Source organism: Plutella xylostella, chromosome Z, assembly GCF_932276165.1.
Source record: "Plutella xylostella chromosome Z, ilPluXylo3.1, whole genome shotgun sequence".
In the NCBI taxonomy this organism is placed as follows: Eukaryota; Metazoa; Arthropoda; class Insecta; order Lepidoptera; family Plutellidae; genus Plutella; species Plutella xylostella.
The window spans coordinates 5,859,518-5,878,835 of NC_064012.1; the positions used below are offsets into that span (position 1 = coordinate 5,859,518).

The window sequence follows — 19,318 nt, forward strand, 5'->3', positions numbered from 1 at the left end:
TGTCCCTTTCCTGTCACTCTATCTTTAGCAAATCTCGTGAATCACTCTTTGAGCGTTTCTTTCTATTTGCAGATGCTTTCTGTCTTTCTATATACCTAAGCCTGTAGTATTAAAACGTACTTAATGACTGACAGAAAAAAACTCAATCTTCAGAATAATAAATCTGTAAATTACAAATTTCAAGGTAATCTGTGGTTTACTTTTTTTAGACCATGTCTATGATGTTCAGTTTATTCAGTGAAATTATCTATTTTTGATTGAGATGCAGTTTTAACAAAATATGTTCAAATGAAAAAAGCGAACTGTGTCGTTGGAACTTTTATCCTACCGTATCGGGTGTGTGTTTTTCTTCACTGAGAAATGATATCAATCACAGTCTTTCTCTCCCCCGTGTAGTGAAGCTGAGGATCCCTAACAAACGTAATTATGTGGACGGATAGGGGTTTCTCCTTGTCCGACAGCTCGCCAGATTCGCTGTTCGAGTTATGCCTCGACTACATAGCGAACAACCTGAACACTATTACGACACTCGACCCGAAGAGCCGATGGCGTAAACTCAAAGACGACGTCATATTGCCAGCGGAAATATGCGAGCAGTTCCTTCGAGTTTACCAGCGGAAGAACCGAGTGAACGACAACATCGCGAACCTGTTCCGCGACCGCACACGCACGCGGTTGAAGACCGTGAGCCTCCGCAACTCTCGCATTACTGACGAGGGCCTGCGCTGCCTGCTGGAGCACAAGCCCAGCGCCGTGGACCTGGTCCAGTGCGAGTACCTCAGCCAGAGCGCGCTAGACATCATCAACAACAACAGCGAAAATCTAGTCTCTTTGAAATTTGGCCACCTCACCTACGTGTTCTCACAGGATGAAACGGCATTCAGACAACGCGGCTACATCATCAATGCGCCCAAGCTCAGAAGCCTCACTATACACCGCAGGGGCATGGCCATCTACCCCCTACTGCTCCTCAGACCTCTCACACAACTCACACATTTAGACCTTTCCGAATGCACATCAGCTGGATCAATATGGGCATTAAATTTATTGAAAAAGTTAGTTTCTCTAATCCTACATAATGTGCATTGGTCGAAAGATGTCATAGACTGGATAGCAAGTCTCACTTGCCTTAGGCATTTAGATATTTCACAACCAAATGAGAGACATGGCAAATATTATGCACCAAATGACGTACTTGCTAAAATAGTGACGAGCCTGCCAAATTTGGAGTCGTTGGATATATCGGGAACTAACCTGGCTGGTTCGGGGGCAGCAGCAGCCTCTTCAGTAACTGACGGTCCAGATGGCACCTCCGCGCCGCAGGTCCGGTGTGATATACCAGGCCTCATCAGCAGAGTGAACAATCCTCTACATTTCCTCGGACTCTACGGCACTCATCATGGAGCTTGCAAAAGACATGATATTCCAGCTAAAGTGGTAAGTTTTAATCTCCTCGTCTAGTTCCCCATATTTCTAGAACTTACAAAGGAATTGTAAAATCTTTGTAAAGCGCTGAGAAAATCTCTGTCTATAACCTTTGAATGTCATTTATGATGATGCCGTTAAATGCATACATTTCAAGGCATTGAATAAGATATGGTGTCTGACTCATAGACTAGAGGTTGCATAAAACATAAATCTAAGTTCAAATATGTTTGTGTTTATAGCCAAGTATTATGGTGGATAATAGATTTATTATTGATGTACTATTTTATACCTACCTTATAAATTTCCCCTTCTGTATACAACAAAATAAAACCTCTTCAATAGGAAAATACAATTACTTTAAGAATAATACATATCAACTTTATTTATTGTTGTTAGTCCTCTTTCTCTCTTTGTGATCTCACTCATCAAGTGATCACTCTATTGAAACTACAACACACTTTTCTTGTAAAAAGGAAGCAGTATCTCCCCAGATTCTTACAAAAGAGATGTTGCATTGTTAAATCAAATACTTTTGTTGTCTTTAATCATCCAACAATGACCTTCTATTCAAGTTTTCTCTGTTTGCCATTTTTTGTCTACAGTTATCTGACAATCTACAAGTAGTTTTTATAAAACACTACCTTAGTTACTGTCAAAAAATAAAACCTTGTTTAGGGGGTGTTTAAATCAAAATTTGACACATATTTATAATTTATAAGGGGTTTGAAGCAAACAGACAGCTTTTAGCATGTGTAAGCCCCTAAATATTTATAAATCAAATATTCCTCCCACTAGATTTCTGGAGATGCCAATGAGGACCAGATTCTGACGGCAGCGGTTGCCTACATGGGTCGCCCGGTGATGCTGATGAGGGTGCTCAATGACCTCTACTATCTGTTCCGCTATGAGAACAACGCACATGTTCCCCGAGCCCTGTCCATCGTCCTTGATGCCATGGACCAACATCTTGGGGAGAAGCACATCCAGATTTCTGGAAGGTAACATTTGTGTACACATTTATATAATTCTCTGAAACAAAGTAGCTACAGTTATAGCAAAAATCATTATATGAGAAAGCTATGCACAACAGTGGGAGACTGTGAACACTTTGCACGGTAAGCGTGGTAGTCTTTTGCGTGAAAACAAATTTCCGAAGCGGCGCAAGAGCGAGCGTGTAGCCGGGAAACGGTTTGGCGCCGACTGACTGCGCGGGCTCCGCTGGCCGGTGGCGCGAGCGGGAGTGCGCGGGGGTGAAGAGTGAGCGCGCGGGACGCGGTATGCGCAGAGAAGCTGCGCGAGAAACGGCGAGGCGGGCGTGGGACGCTAACATTTTTGGCGCGCGATTTAATTTCGCGGTAAAACTAAAGATAGTGATATTACATCCTCCCCCTCTAGTCCGAACCAAGCGCCCTCGCGTTCGGAGTAGCGTACTGAGCAGCCCTGGTCCTCCCCCTAAACGGATCGTCGTCCTCGAGATCCTTGACTGTTGGACGGTTGGGTGGTCTGCACGGGCGTTTGTGACAAGCCTCCCCCTGAACTAGGACAGGTCTGAGGTCGTGGTAGAGCCGAACCCGTGGGTCGTGTTTCCTCACAGGGTTGGTATGTGGCCTGGCATCGCTGGCGTGGTTCGGTATGACTCGCCTGAACCACGTAGGAGTCTGCCGGTGATGTAAAATTTTAGGTGGATGAGTACCTACCTTTATGCCTGGCCTAATGTGGCCGGTAGTGGTACGAAGTCGGACTGCAGTCTCGAACTTGTACTGACGTGAAGGTGCGTCGCCGAAAGTCCAAACCCCGTGTGCTAAGTTTAGCACTATACCGGCGGTGACGATGGCGTCTCGCCCCAGCGTCGTGCGGGTGTTTGACTCCGGGAACACGAGGAATGAAACTTGAAAAGATCTGCCTTCTATACTTACCTGTGTTGCACCGACCAACGTTCGTTTCAGCTGTCTCGATCCGTCGGCCAGGTACACGGTGTGGAAAGTGTCTTCGAATTTCACCCCCCTCTTGCACATGATGTCATATAGCATGCTGCTCGCTATGCTATGCGTTGCACCTGTGTCGAGCACGGCTGCACCGAGCGCACCGCCAACTTTGATGTTGACCAGTGGGCGCGGGTCGTACTTACCTTGTATTTCGGCGGTTAAAAACTCGTGCTCGCCTCCACTGTTTACTGCATGACCCCGAGGACTCAAGGGAGGGTTACCGGGGGTCGATTCTACAGATTCGCGCTCCTTTGTTCTACAGTAATCGACATGATGACCAAGTCTCCTACAGTATGCACAACGCGGCCGTACTCTGGTAGCGCCGTTCGGGCCAGAGGAGGAGGAGGGCGTCGGTATATTATGTACTGGTAGGTATGTCGGTCTGTCAGTCAATCTATTGTGGCCTACGGAGGGATTATTTACATTTATACAAGGCGCCGCACTTGGCGGGTTAAAACAATTATGGGTCGCGGTCGAAGGGTTAACATTACTATGAGTGATATTCGAGGGGTTAAACTGATTCGAACTGCGCACCTCGCGACTCGCCTCTTCAACCGCCCTACATTTAACAATAAGCTCATCAACGCTTGCAGCACCTTCACGGGGAATGCGTTTTCTTAGATGGTAACTTAAAAGTCCATAAATTATATCTAACTTAGTGTCTTCTAATAGCTCGTACGGAAGCTGTGCCAAAAGGGCGCGCACTCGCGATATGTACACATCAGACCGCACTTCATTTTGTTCACTCGAAAATATCGCGCGGAACACTTTGTATGCCGGGAGTGGAGTGCCGTACATGGCGCGCAGGCGCTGCAGGGCCGCGCCCCAGCCGGCGACGGAGGCGCGCACGCCGCGCCACCACACGGCGGCGTCGCCCTCCAGCAGCATGGGCAGCCCGCGCAGCGCGTGCTCGTCCGACACGTTGGCGCACTCCTTGTACACCTGCACCGCGTCGATGAAGGCGTCCAGCTGGTCCGCGCTGCGGCCGGCTCCGTCGAATCTCGCCGTGCACTTGGCGAACGTCCCCGGCGGTGGCGTCTGGTGGTCAGACGCGGTCGCGCGCGCGGGGGGGCTCGCGGCGCCGGGCCCGCGCCGGGCGGGCGGCGTGCAGGTCCGGGGGTCGCTCGACATCCTCTCCAGGAGGACGCGGTTGGTCTCGGCGGCCTTGGCGATGGTGTCCAGCAGCACGGAGAGCTGCTCCGCGGTCACGCAGGCGGGCGCGTCGGGCGTAGCGGCGGCCGCGGCGGGGGTAGCGCGCGCCGCGGGGGGGCTGCGCGCCGCGTGCTCGTAGGGCGCGTCGGGCGTGGCGGGAGGGCCGCGTACGGCGGTGGGGGCGGCGGGGGCGCGCGCCTCGGGCGCAGGTGGCGCGCCGGGGCGGGTCATCACCGTGGTCTCACCGGTGCAGCTGCGGTCGTCATCGTCGTCGAGGTTGCAACGCCTCGCTCGTCCTCTCTTCGGTGCCATAGTTTTTCACAAAGAAACTGGCGCACACTTACTATTCGTATCTCCACTAGTTGGGCGCCACTGTGAGAAAGCTATGCACAACAGTGGGAGACTGTGAACACTTTGCACGGTAAGCGTGGTAGTCTTTTGCGTGAAAACAAATTTCCGAAGCGGCGCAAGAGCGAGCGTGTAGCCGGGAAACGGTTTGGCGCCGACTGACTGCGCGGGCTCCGCTGGCCGGTGGCGCGAGCGGGAGTGCGCGGGGGTGAAGAGTGAGCGCGCGGGACGCGGTATGCGCAGAGAAGCTGCGCGAGAAACGGCGAGGCGGGCGTGGGACGCTAACATTTTTGGCGCGCGATTTAATTTCGCGGTAAAACTAAAGATAGTGATATTACAATTATTATATTATATTTATTGTATATAATATTATTGTATGTAGACGATAAATATATTTTACACCAAAGATATAAAATAAAATATTAAGTACTTATTTTTTAACTAAACTATCTATATATTTTACAAATAAAAATGATAATAATATAAAATACTTATAACATCCTGGCCTGGAAATATTCTACCCTTAATAAACAGGAGTTTATCAAAGGTAGAATATTTCTTTTAGTTCGCTGCCGTCGCCCGGGATGGTTCCGAGGAGGCTGGCAGCGTTCCCTCTCTGTATAGCCAGGCTGATGGCTGATTATTGTATTGTACACTGCAATAGAAGTTTAAATCTCACTCATAAATAAATTATTCTTCAGTTTACTCATATACATAGCTAGGCTTACACTATAATAGAATTACAATAATAGACTGCACATCTTATACAATATCAAATTAAAAACATGAATAATTTCACTTCACTGACATTAATTATCACCACGTTACATCACAATGCACTAGAATGCCAGGCTTCAGGTGCCATAACCAATGAGGTCATATCATTAGTTTACATAATTTACATAAGTGTGTTTGTTTGCAGCGCGACGCTGTTTTATATAGTGAAGGGGAAGGAAAAAGCGAACATCGGCATCCGTCTGAAGCGACGCATCATCACGGCTCTTCTGGTCGGCATGGAGGCTCATCTCGGAGACGACACCATGATGAGGAATGGGTGCCTGACGCTCTGCCAGTTCAAGATACCCACTGATGTGGTGAGTACAATGCTTTGCGCCACTTAGGGTGATTTCCACCAAAAAGTTAATCAAAATTAAAAATTTAATCTCTATTCACTTCATGCTTCGACTGTATAATTTCAGAGACGGAGGTGAAGTGATTTAATTTTTATTTACTTTTTGGTGTAGGTACCTTTAGTCTTATTTCCCAGTAGGCAAACTGCTCACGTGTAACTAGGCGAGCGTAACGCTGCGAATTGCATGGAGTGAGCGCAAAACTAGCAAAGTATGAACAATCGGTATGTATACTTGTCCGATACGCTGCTAACTCAGTTGGTGGATAACAGTATGCCTTCTGGGGACGCAGCCTAAAATTTGACTATGATCCACACGAGCTTCGACTCTTTACGTAAATCAGAAAGTTGAAATTATATCACAACGTAAATTTTAAACCTATAATTAAAACCTATAAATAAAGTGTCAAAAAGCTCTACGATATAAGTATAGTGCCACATACAGTACTCTAGCTAGGCGAATAAAATGATATGATAAATAACACACTTAGGTGAAGTACCTATGTACTTGATAAATTACTATGCACTTATATCGTATGTGCTCAATTTGTGAAGAGTAAAATTATAATGGCAATACCGCATTTCACTTGTTCCTACAGTTTTGGAGCTTCATGATCACAGACATAAAATTTAATATACATTTAATAACATCACTATTTTAGGTCACAATAAAATTTCCTGACCTACCTACCCGTGCTTTCCATATTTCCCATCTGACCTGGTTTTAGATAATTATTTATTCATTTCTCTGGCGCTTAGAGCCGTGTTGGTGTAACGGATAAGGGCTGGTTCTCTCATTCGAGAGGCCGTGGTTTCAATTCCTGACATGAACCAATGAATGTCCCGCTATTCGAATTAGGGGACGATATGACATGATAAAATATATTCATGAGAATACTTTTGAATACCATTTACAAAAATATTGCATTTGAAATCAACATTGAGTTTGAGAAATATTTGTGTAGAAAAACAGACGACGATTGCATTGTTGAAAGGATAAACGTGAAGTGTACCTTAAACTTTGTACGGAGTCCTTATGGTAAACATATTTTAGTATATAAAATTCTTTACACTGGTAAATATGAGAGCAGAGATTTATTTCTGGACAGGCAGACATATTTTTGTGTACGGCGAACGCTTTGATGTACCAGTACCAGTAACTTCATTTTATGTAACTTTTCACCGTGAAAAATGTATCTTTTGAAACTACATGTAAGATGTACTTACCTACGTAGGTACTGTATGTTTTATGTGCTTGCTTTATTTTTGCAAGAGTTTAAGCTTTGCGTTTTATCTTTACTTTAAGGTTTGCTTACTTTGTTACAATATGTTTCAATAAGTTTCACTCGAAAACGTTTCTAAAAGTACCATCGGTGCGGGATGGGGTCAATATCTCGCACCGAAAGTTTACTTATAGAAGATGTCCTAATTACCTATTTATCACTTTCGTGATTTCACTGTCTTTTAAACATACTTTTTTATAATTTGCGAGCTTCTTGAATTTCTCAAAATGATTTGTCGTGGAAATACCTACTGCCTTACCATTTCACTATACCTACGCATGGCGATTTTTGCAAAACTTTGAAATGCTTTTCACGTATCATCCAATGGTCAGATAAAATTTATCTGAAATAATTCTAATGCTGTCGCGTCTGAATGTTATATGTGCTGAAATTGTATTTTAAACCATATATGATAAATAAGTGTATAGGCTGTACGCGTGTGTTACGAAATAGGCACGATATTAGATTAGTGGCACAGGACTCGTACTCGAAACACCAAGTTTAATAGTATACAATTTACTAGAGAAGACGTGTGCCTCTAATATTATAGTTAAGTTAATACCGTAATATCCGTCCTTTCACAAAGCAAAGCCTTTGGTAACGTAAGGAATTTCGTACACTCCACATAGCTACGTATTATACATATATACTGAAACTACTTGGCAAGTTAGGTACTAACAATGTGTTCACTATGCTTTCAACATGAAGTAAAATTTTCACGGGAATCTACTTACATGTGACGGCGACTCAAAAACTTTATAATATTTAATGCACAGGTGCTTAAAATGAATTTTAACGGACTTACGTACGTTTCTGAAAGTTTCCTTATTAGGGAGCCTCTAATAAGGAAACTTTCACAAACTTTTATCGTTACGTGTTCAGAAAAAGTCGTGTACAATTTTGCTGCATAACTCATAAGTATTGTACAGTTGGCTCTATTAATATGTGCATTTCCTACAGTAAGTGGGTACTTCAGAAAATTAAAATTGCCGCCTTAATTCACTGTGTGTCCGGATCGATGAAATAGCTCTTGTGTCGTTGGGTAAACCCAGTTTATTCACCTGCCTGTTTTCCTCCTTTCCCGATAATAGTTAAACTATCTAGACAGGGATTGACCTGGACTACTGTAATGTTGTGTTGGTTTGTCATTATTCGTAGGTGTGTTTTGAAATAAGTAGGTTTTGAATAGCTACCTACATAGCAATTTTCAGCGGAACCCATTAAACCGCTCTTGAGTTTATTTAATGTAACTAACACGACTTAAAATACGCTGTTAAATGTAATTCAATATTACAGACATTATTAGTAACAAGCTGTTAAGTCCGCGAGCTTCGCCTTAAAAAGTGTTCCTGTGGGAATACCGCGATAAAAATAGCCTATGTGTTAAACCAGGGTCTCGGCTAACTCCATACCAAATTTCGTTAAAATCGGTTCAGGCGTTTTGACGTGAAGAAGTAACAAACTTTCACACATGCTCACAAACTTTCGCATTTATATTTAATGTAATAATGTCCTCCTAGCCGAATTTCGACCACGGCGGCCAATCTCAATTGAGATCAGCCATCTACGCAGGAGTAGATTATAGTGCCCAAGTGTGTGCGCAGTACACAGGAGCACTCTCTGTTCCATCACTCTCATAACCCAATGGGACGGATTGACCGACACGACTGGAGAGAGCTAGGCGCAGGACCGACTGCTTTACATGCCCATCCGACAGCATGGATCGTTTCACTGTTTCGGACATCAGGTGATCAGCCTTCTATGTCCTAACCAAACTTGGAACCACAATTTAGAAACACAAATTGATGGTCCCACCCGGGAATCGAACCCGGGACCTCTGGGTCATGAAGCGAAGCTTCTACAACTAGACCACAGAGGCAGTTTTCAGATTTATATTTATTAGTAGGATTAAGCTAGCCTATTTCCGTTTAACTTTTTCATTTCACGCGAGTGTATACCTACATATATTAATTATGTGACGCGCCCGCGATTTCAATATGCACAACCACTGGGCCCCCGCGCACTAGGCAGCGTGGCAGTAAAATATAAGAAAATTCGTGGTTGCCTAGTGCGCGGCTCCCATACAACGTTATATGTTTTACTGGCTGCCCCCAGACTGCTGGCTGCGCAGCCAGGATGCTTAAGGCGGGATCAAACGGTTCATTCGAGTCAATATTCACTCGAGTGAACGGTTCATTTTCGTTTCACTCCATGTTCACACGACTAGTGCGAATTACAAAAAAATATATACCTATTCATTCATTTATTATTCTCAATAATATATTATGTCGTCGGGTGATTTCGTGCGTCTCGGAATCAGTTTCATTGTGATGGGCTCGAGACAAAATGGCCGAATGCGAATGAACGTTTATTCTGTGCGCAGACAGTTCACTTTTCGTTAATTCGAAGTGGGAATGAAAGATGTGAATGCCTAAATCCAAAATCGTTGGATCCGTTCATTAATGACTTCATTCGGCACTCTTGTTTCATTTTGTGTTCACACGTATCATTTCGAGTGAAAGATGCCGAATGAAAGATAAAAATGAACCGTCTGATGACCGCCCATCTTGGGCTGTGACCGCATAGCGATATTTCACCGCGTGGTTTTTTTCTCGCAATTCTGTAACACATTGAATACTATACGAGTATCCGCACTGGCGGTAAATAAATCACGTATCGGTAGGTACAGGCGTCGAAATATAATTCGCAAAAATTCATATCGCGCGGTGAAATATCGCTGTGCGGACACAGCCTTAGTTTGGCCTATGACTTTTTTCACAACCTGGGCCATTGTTCTAGCTGTTAGAGTGCGAGCTAGTGGCACTGATCCTGCTGAACGCTAGCCTTTTCCGTAAATTTTTTTCATTTCACGCGAATGTATAATATGTAAATGATGTCACCGTGCCCGCGATTTCAATATGCACATTGCACAACCACTGGGCCCCCGCGCACTAGGCAGCGTGGCAGGAAAATTCGTGGCTGCCTAGTGCGCGAGCTCCCATACAACGTAAACGTGGGTACTGACCAACGTTACGAGGTGTAATGTACACAGCGAGCATTCGTGCAGTCAGTACGTAGTGTTTCGGGTAAACCAGCGAGCAACGAGCCGATTTTAGAACCTAGCGTTGCGTATCATGCTCGCTAGGAATGTTACATTACAGTCCGTAACGTTAGTCAACACCCACCTTTATATGTTTTACTGTCTGGCTGTCTAGCACGCGGTTGGCCTAAGACTCTATTCACAACCCGAGCCATTGTTCCAGCTGTTCGAATACGAGCGAGTGGTGCTGATCCTTCTGAACGGAGTGGCGGACGTGAACCAGGAGGGGTTCGTGCAGCGCATCGCCATCTACCTGCTCAACTCGCTGGCCTGCCAGGTGGACGGCGTACAGAAGCGGTTCCTCGGTGACCACGGTGCTATAGGGGTGAGTGACCCTAAAAGCTACGCTCACGGGCAATGAAAAAGTTCCATCTACCATTGACCTACCATAATATGTCACCAGAACTTTTTCATTGCTATTGACTGTAAGGGCGTATACAGAGAGAACGATGGTTACGGGCGCCGATCAGTAAGTTTCATACACTTGACGAACCAGGGCTGATAAGCGTGTGAAAATAATCCATAGAAAAATCTACGGGCGCTCTGGTAACCAGCTTTCTCTATGTAGGTTGGCATACACCCTAATGCACGGGATAAACAAAGCCAATTTTTAAGCTACGATAGCAAGGTAGTTTAGTTAAGCGAGCAGAACTTCGGATTTACTGAGATGGACTTAATTTTATCTACACAAAGAGATACCTACTAACTGACTTGCTATCCTAGTTGCATTAGAGCCCGATTCTGTCGGCCGTCTGTTGCTGAGTCAATCTACTTTTAATGAACCGTTTCAGACTCAGCTAGCTAAGTATATTATAAGTTATAACGTTGTAAAACGTTGAGGGTCCTGTAATCGAGTTAGTTATGTAGCCCAGTGGTAACGAAGTTTATGTCCTGAAATTATTTCCTGCCACATATCCTGCCTGGATATCTTTTTGCTTTTCATGTTTCTGCATATTTGTGGTCGTGAGGTTAATTAAATCATATACCTACACTACACTCTGTTGATATTATGTACGTATAACATATAGGTATTTTAAAACTGTAATCGAGGCCTTTTGGTTCGATTCAGTGATGTCGATTCTGAAGGCAAAATTTAATTTTAGCGACGTCAAACTATATACCACTGGAAAATGAAATCTATAGAAACACTCAGAGACGAATTTTAAACAAAGAATATTAGGATTTGGCAGCATTAAAGTTAGGATTTGTGCCTTCAGAATCGAAATCAGTATACGTATGCAATTTACAAAAACAGAACAAAAAGACCCATGTACTATACTAATCGTTCGATAAATTATCTAAGGTATGGTGTGATTTGCAGTCATAAAAGTCAAGATTTGACCAAGAACTACGGGAAAAAATCCTTGCATATTATTATGTTTTCATGAATAGTTTTAGTTTGCACTTTAACTTTTTTTTATTGCAATCTGGAACCTTTCCGGTTACTTTAGGCCACCGGAAGTGACTGTGGCGGCGTAGTTAGTGTGTCTAAGAATGGCTAAGCCGGAATTTCTCCATAGTCGGTTATCTAACCGACCAGGGAATGGTTCATCAATTATATGCCATCTCCATATATATTTTTTTGGCAGATGTGTCAAAAGTCAACCACTAATACCTGGTTATGCTCTAACCGACTATGGAGAAATTGGCACTAAGGATGCGAATGTCTCAAACAAGCATAAAAATAGCCAAAAAAAAAACACGTTTGACGGCAGAAAAGGGACAGTAGGTTTTACAGATTTGAAGTCAGCAACAAAAACAACAAAATAATATTGTTAGTATTGGAGAGCATAGATAATGTGTCTACAATTTTTAGGTCTTACAGACAATTAAAAAAAAAACTAACTTGAGCAAAATTAGCTAATTTCTAGTGTGCGACTTATTTTTCCACTTACACGGTAAAAACTTACATGAACGTACTTCAACGTACTTCCAAAATGGCAGTTAGTTACATGTATATGTATAGTTACTTCGAAGCTGCGAGAGAGAACACAAACGCGCATCACCAATTACCAGCCACCTTCCCTCCTCAGAGGGGTTAAGGGGCGTGTCTCACGTAGGTTCTAACTTAAGACCTAGGTCCTGCCTAGCCCCAGTTCACTCGTCAGTGAGCCCCCGCCGGGATCGCTCGAGTTCTAAACTATCTCTGGAAATCCTTAGAAGCATCGTGACTCTAGAATTGATAAATCATTGTGTTTGCGTAAAACGTCGCGTCGCGTAACGCGTTTTCCTTTTTATAAAAATTACGTTTCTAATATAATTGTATAAAAACTATCTTTCCAAAGCCTTAGAAGCCTCTTAACTCTAGAATTGATAAATTATTACGTTTGTTTACCTTTTTTAATTTGCGTCTCTAATATAATTGTATCGAACGTTCACAAAAAAAATACGTCGGCTTTTGTCATCATTATTTTCTTTGTAGTTATAATTTATAATAACGTTTATTTCATATTTGTTTGGATTGTGAGTGCACTATGAAGCCGCACGGAGGCCACTCTGCGCTCAGCGTGAGTATTAGGGTTGCACCGTGTTTTGTTTCTCATTTATTGAGAAATATCAGTCGTCTTTTCTCACTTTTTTTCTGGAATATAACTGCACAATTCGATGCAACATGGTGCGACTCGTATGTATTTCTTAAAACTTAACCATTTTAAGTCTATGTGAAAACAGCGAGATACTCTTCTTAAGTTATTTGATTGCTGAATGCAATATATAAATAACAAATGTTAATTTTTAATTAAATTAATATTATGATGTTAAAGCGCTAACTTTTTTGGTAACCCTGTTTTACAAACTTAATCTAACAATAAGCTCCGTACAAAAATATCGTTGAAGTACCTACTTAGACATTCTAAAAAATGTAATCGATAGGTGTTTTCGTATATTTTCTTACCTACCTGCATAAGAGTTATATACTGTTACCATTTCCGAACTAGGTTAAGCTATATCTAGGAATCATTTACCTTACGACCGGTGCGGCGGCGGCGGAATATACATTCTGTGTAAAAAGTATCGGAACTGGGTCGGTAAAACAAAAATGTTTGTTATTCATAAAAAATTATTATATCACCTTCAAAGTATACTCCTTCAGAAACGATACACATACGTCAACGAATTATCCAATCATCACAACATTTTTTTAAACGCTGTTTCCAGAGTTGTGTTTAGTACCTACTCGCGGCGATTTTTCCTTACATTTTCCGATTTTGTCTTCTATCGATTGAAAACAGTGCCTCGAAGTGGTAATTTCAGTTTTGGAAAAAAATAAGCTAAAGCCGTGATACCTGGTTAATATGGTGGATGCTCGATGGTATTTGTTGAGTCTTTGCCCAAAAATTCATTCACAATGATGATCCTTGTGCGAAGGCGCATTATCGCGGTGAAAATCTTTCTAGATTATTTTCCATAAATCTGGCCTTCTTTGTCGAATTTGCAGTATTTTCCACATAACCCGCAAATAGTATTATTTTCCTACCGTTTGACTTTCTGGCAAGAATTCCGAGTGCATAACACCACTATAGTCAAAGAAAATACCTAGTCAACATGACGCTGACTAACAATCGATGAAAGAGAAAAAGGAAAAATCGCCGCGAGTACTAAACACAAATCTGGAAACAGCGTTTAAAAAAATGTTGTGATGATTGGATAATTCGTTGGCGTATGTGTATCGTTTCTGAAGGAGCATACTTTGAAGGTAATAAAATAAATTTGGATGAATAACAAACATTTTTTGTTTTATCAACCCACTCCCGATACTTTTTACACAGAGTAGTATAAAAACTTTCGGGGCCTCAGTGGACTTTAGTTTGTCTAAAATTTAGATTTTATAACTTAATTTTCTACAAATTTAGACTCTAAATTTATTCTTATTAAAGGGGGTGACTCAGGAGGTCTGAACTACTTTTGTTCTACGAGTTTTGGAAATTGGCAAAAAAAAGTTATCCATAGTAAAAAGTCACGTGACCAACAAATTTTCTATGGAAAATCTATTTTTATTTTCGTGAATTTCCAAAACTCATATATATAGAACAAAAGTTGTTCAGAATAGCCCCCTGAGTTACCCACTTAGTATACCCTTTTTGCAACACTCTGTATAATTTTATTATTATTTTTACTACCTAATGATTTTGGTGGGTGTATTTTCATTATATTCAAAGCCCGTTCGTTTGAAGTATGTGTAGGTACACTTTCGCTATTGTATACCTTGACTAGAGGTAACTCAAAGGCTCGTAATGAGGTTACAGAGTTAGAATATCTGAAATTCCACACTCGAGTCTTACCGTTCAAACGGATCGGCTAAACAAACTTAGTTTACGTAATTAAAATGACAAGATTCATACGATGCACGTTAATGGAGCCTTTTTGCGGACAGCAGTGTAATTTCTTATTAATTAATCACTCCTTCATAAAGTGTAATTTGTGCATCATGCGGTTCCGTGAAAACTCGTGTGATAGAAAACTGGGCTAAAAGGGGTCAACTTTATTTCGTTATACAGGGTTATTGGTAAGTAGACCAGATCCTTTCAGGAGGTGATAGAGGAAGGCATTTCCAGTCGATTGAACCCAATAATGCATTATCCGAAACTTAACCATTTCTAAAATATTTAATATTTAAGTTTTTTTTATTTTTTTGCCAAAATGTTATGCTTAAAACCGGAAATAAAAAAACTAGATACATTACAATAATTTTTTTGGTTGTTTTGCATAAGTAACACCTTAATAAACTTAAAAAAATAATCAAATGTGCATTATTCGACTTAAATTAGACATAATACCTGAAAATAGTTAAACATTTTGAAAAAATATTCAAAAAGCAAAAATAAATAAATTAAGTAAATTAAAAAAGAATTTCATATGACATTTTTTTGTGCACTTCAGCATAAAAACATGGTCAACTAATAGCTTTCAAACAAGATAATTCAATATCAATTCGATTGAGGTTTCACCAAGATATGGCCAAAACAACCAGCACAGACGGACAAAATTCAACCGGAAAACTAACAAAATTAGCCCATTAAAGGTAAAAAGTGTGATTGTTTCAGTCCTTTTGACTTTAGTATGGAAACCCCTGCTGAGTTTTCTCCGCTTTCTCTGGTTGTTTTGGCCATATCTTGGAGATACCTTAATCGATTTGATATTGAATTATCTTGTTTGAAAGCTTGTTTTTATGCTGAAGTGCACAAAAAATGACATATGAAATTCTTTTTTAATTTAATTTATTTGTTTATGCGGTTTTTAATATTTATCAAAATGTTTAACTATTTTGAGGTATTATGTCTTATTTTAGTCGAATAATGCATATTTTATTATTTTTATTAGTGTATTAAGGTGTTATTTATGCATAACAAACAAAAAAAAATTGAAATGTGGCTAGTTTTTTTTACTTTCGCTTTTAAGCACAAAATTTTGGCAAATATTATAAAATTATTAAATATAAAATATCTTAGAAATGGTTAAGTTTCGGATCATGCATTATTGGGTTTAATCGACTGGAAATACCCTCCTTTATGTCCTCCTGAAAGGATCTGGTCTACTTACCAATAACCCTGTATAGAAGCTTTGAAACATTCTACATTCGCTGCAGTTATTTTCCTAAATATTGCCCGCAGTTTCCAGGAAATAGGTGTCTAAGAATTAGTGCCAAAGAAAAGTTTAAATCGTATTATGTTTTTCACTACAAGTAAGTACCTAATAAAATTTACGTATAATTATTTAATGAAATGACTGACTACGCAAGCAAATCACACCACACCTTCAACGAAAACCAACTTCAATCTACAACTTGGACCTTTTACGAGAAAAGGTCAGCACCTACATGCGGCGTGACGTTTTGTTTTCCAGAAAATGCTCAATCTGATCTCGGATAGGCTGGAGCGGCGGGTTTGCGACGACGTCCTCGAGGTGGCCTGGTCCACCATGTGGAACGTCACCGACGAGACCCCACAGAACTGTCTCAAGTTCCTCGAGAACAGAGGCATGGAGTATTTCCTTGCCTGCCTAAAGGTAAAGCTGGTGACGGGATTAACGCGTAGTGCGGCGGCAACGTCGGTGCTGTGAAACAAAATGAGTTAAAACCTGCACGGGACGGCTACAGTTTTCCCTTTCTTATCCACAGGCACTTATAAGGCTGTGTCCGCACACCGATATTTTACCGGGTGATATTTCTCGCGAATTATATTCCTACGCCTGTACCCATCGAAACGCGTTTTTTTTACCGCCAGTGCGGATACTCGTATAATATTCAATGTATTACAGAATTGCGAGAAAAAAACCACGCGGTGAAATATCGCTGTGCGGACACAGCCTTATAATATAAATACAAGGTGTGACCAAACAGCAACACGCGGCATTCGTAGGTCACAATTTCAGCCGCGCGCGGCAGCATTGCGCGGCACGACTCGTAGGTACATGCCGCGCCTTTCAGAGTGCGTTCAGAAGAGCTCGCGGCGCTTACAGTCTGGGTCATAGAAACCTGACCGCTCAGGACCCTTAGCATTGCCGCGCTTGAATGCCGCGCTATGTTTGGTCACGTCTTAAAGCCTAGCGTCCACCCCCATAGTGCATAGTATGCGGTAGACGCACAATCGAACATGTATGTATGAAAAACTGGCTCAACTATGCGAGCTAAGCTAAACTAACTTTGTCCTGTCTTCTGAACGTAACCGGCGGCGGTGGACGTTCGGCTTAATGCTTGCAGCGTTTTTTCAATAGCGTAAAAATTCATTTGCATAGGCTTCAAAGTTTTTGGCGTCATGCTTTTTATTTATTTTACTAACATACATGACATGTTTAAATACCTACAATTTTTACAAATAAACAATTTTTGCACTATTAAAAGTAATAATTTTTCATAAAACAATAAAAAAAAACAACAAAATAAACATCTTCAACTAGACTTTAACAAAGTAAAGGTAAATTAGGTCGTATAACTCGTTTTTTTACGAGTTTAGCAATTTCGAATATCTCTGACTAAACCTGACACTATTAGATTAGTTACTCATACATGAGTATCAAAAGTAACGACCATTTCTTTTACCTTATCAATCTATCTAATTAAAATTACATTTCATACACACATAAAAATTACACCATAAACATATTGCGCACATTATAACGGGCCGCACCTTAGCATAATGTGCCATAGTTCATAGTTAAAACACGCGGTAAATTTCGTTGCGGCCTGAAATTATGTGCGCTAACACATTTTTGTCAAAAAAAAGTTTTTTTAAAATAAAAAAAATGCATAATGTTTATTTGTTTATGCCCAATGCGCCAATATAATGTGAATACAGCCAGGCTCTGTGCAATTGTGCGTCCAAATTACTGCGTCTTTACTTAGGTATTATATTTAGGTTGGTAAGTTTCATTTTGTTTATTTTACTTTATAACAATTTTTTTGATATTTTTGAAATTCTTTTACTAATAAGTTATGTTATTTGTTTAATTTCAGGGTTCCTAGATAAAGATAGCGCTTTAACCACACTATGCAGGACCGCAGGGTCATACTTAAGAAGAGTATCTTGTAACTATAATTAATATTATCAGGATTCAAAAATGTGCTCTTTTTTCAAGCGGCAAAGTCCTCGACTCCGGCGCTTGGATTCGGCGAGCAGAGTTCGATCTATGATGTGCAGTTGTAAAATGACATTTATTTTCATATAGTTACGCGTGTTGCCGTGTTGCGGGGAGACGCGACGCACTGTTTTTGAGTCCGCTAACCTCCCCTGCGCCTGTACCACCATCTTTCAAAGCTAATTCAAGAGATCATACTGTATTTTATACTTTTTGACACCTCGTCATCTGAACACCCTTAAATAACTACGCATTTCCAACAGCTATTCAAGAGACTTTAACTTGTTGGAAATTGACAGCTCGGCAGCTAAGCTATACTGGTAAAAATGGTGGTACAAGAGCTGTACTGTGTCTGCGTTTGTTCGTAGATGACTCGGCCCCGCGCGGTGCGTCGCCGTCTCTCCGTCAACAGGCAACTGTGGGGGTGGCAGCATCACTACTGCCGGCATAGGTTCAGAGGCGTGCAAAGACGCCGTCGCCCCCGCCAGAAACAGCATAGAGTAAGCCCTGAAACGGGTCGTGTAACTCGTGTAACCAACCTATCTTCCGTACCCTCTATCGATGTAACTGTAAGAACGAACGGTGTTGTAGACGACGATGACCCTTTATACGTCCTGCATAAGTAACGCTTTATTGACTTTAGCATGCTGTTATGTTGTCAAGGTTTAGAACTTGCTATTCGGATACTTGTTTAGGCATCAGTTGGTATGTGCTTCATTTTTTACAAGCATGGTTTTGTAATTTGTAAGTTAGTCTTTAATTTGATTGCTTCGTGTTATAATTTGCTTTGTTATCTTAAGTTGATAAATAGTTGAGTACTCGGCACGAGTTATGATCAAATTCAAATTCAAATTCAAATCATTTATTTCGCAGATCGCAACAGGAGTTTGTTTACCGAAGCCTCTGATTGGTGGACTCGCCGCGCTCGCTCTGTGATTGGTCTATTATCGATCACTATGTGCCGGGCTCTAAACTAGTCGATTAATTACTTTATTATTTTATGTTTAGTCGTAGTGTTTACACCTTTTGGCACGGTGACGCCAGTTGGCTATTCAAGTGGAATAATATATACAGGGATGTCGTTATACGTTTGGACTGGCTCCAATATTATGCTAAACTGAACTGACAAGATCGCGAATTTAACCTTCCATAAGGTTTATTATTAACACCAAATGTAATTAATTATGCTTGGATGATTCTAACGTACCTCGTCAGTCTAGTTTGGAATTATGTTTCTACGTGTTAATGTAAGACTGAATTCAATAAACTGTTTTATTTCCTTCAGAGTTTTTTTCTTTTATTATTGTGCGCTGGAGCTGCC

At 41.3% G+C, this 19,318-nt stretch overlaps 1 protein-coding gene across 1 annotated transcript in view; it reads left to right on the forward strand.

Annotated features, from left to right (window-relative positions):
• Positions 1-205: 205 nt before the first annotated feature.
• Positions 206-19,318, forward strand: part of LOC105398200 (protein zer-1 homolog) — a 28,795-nt gene continuing 9,682 nt past the window's right edge. The window contains exons 1-5 of the mRNA XM_048632473.1: positions 206-1,437; positions 2,224-2,426; positions 5,836-6,007; positions 10,589-10,750; positions 16,267-16,428. Of these exons, the coding sequence (XP_048488430.1) occupies positions 427-1,437; positions 2,224-2,426; positions 5,836-6,007; positions 10,589-10,750; positions 16,267-16,428 (1,710 nt within the window). The 5' untranslated portion in view covers positions 206-426. The remainder of the gene's footprint in view (positions 1,438-2,223; positions 2,427-5,835; positions 6,008-10,588; positions 10,751-16,266; positions 16,429-19,318) is intronic.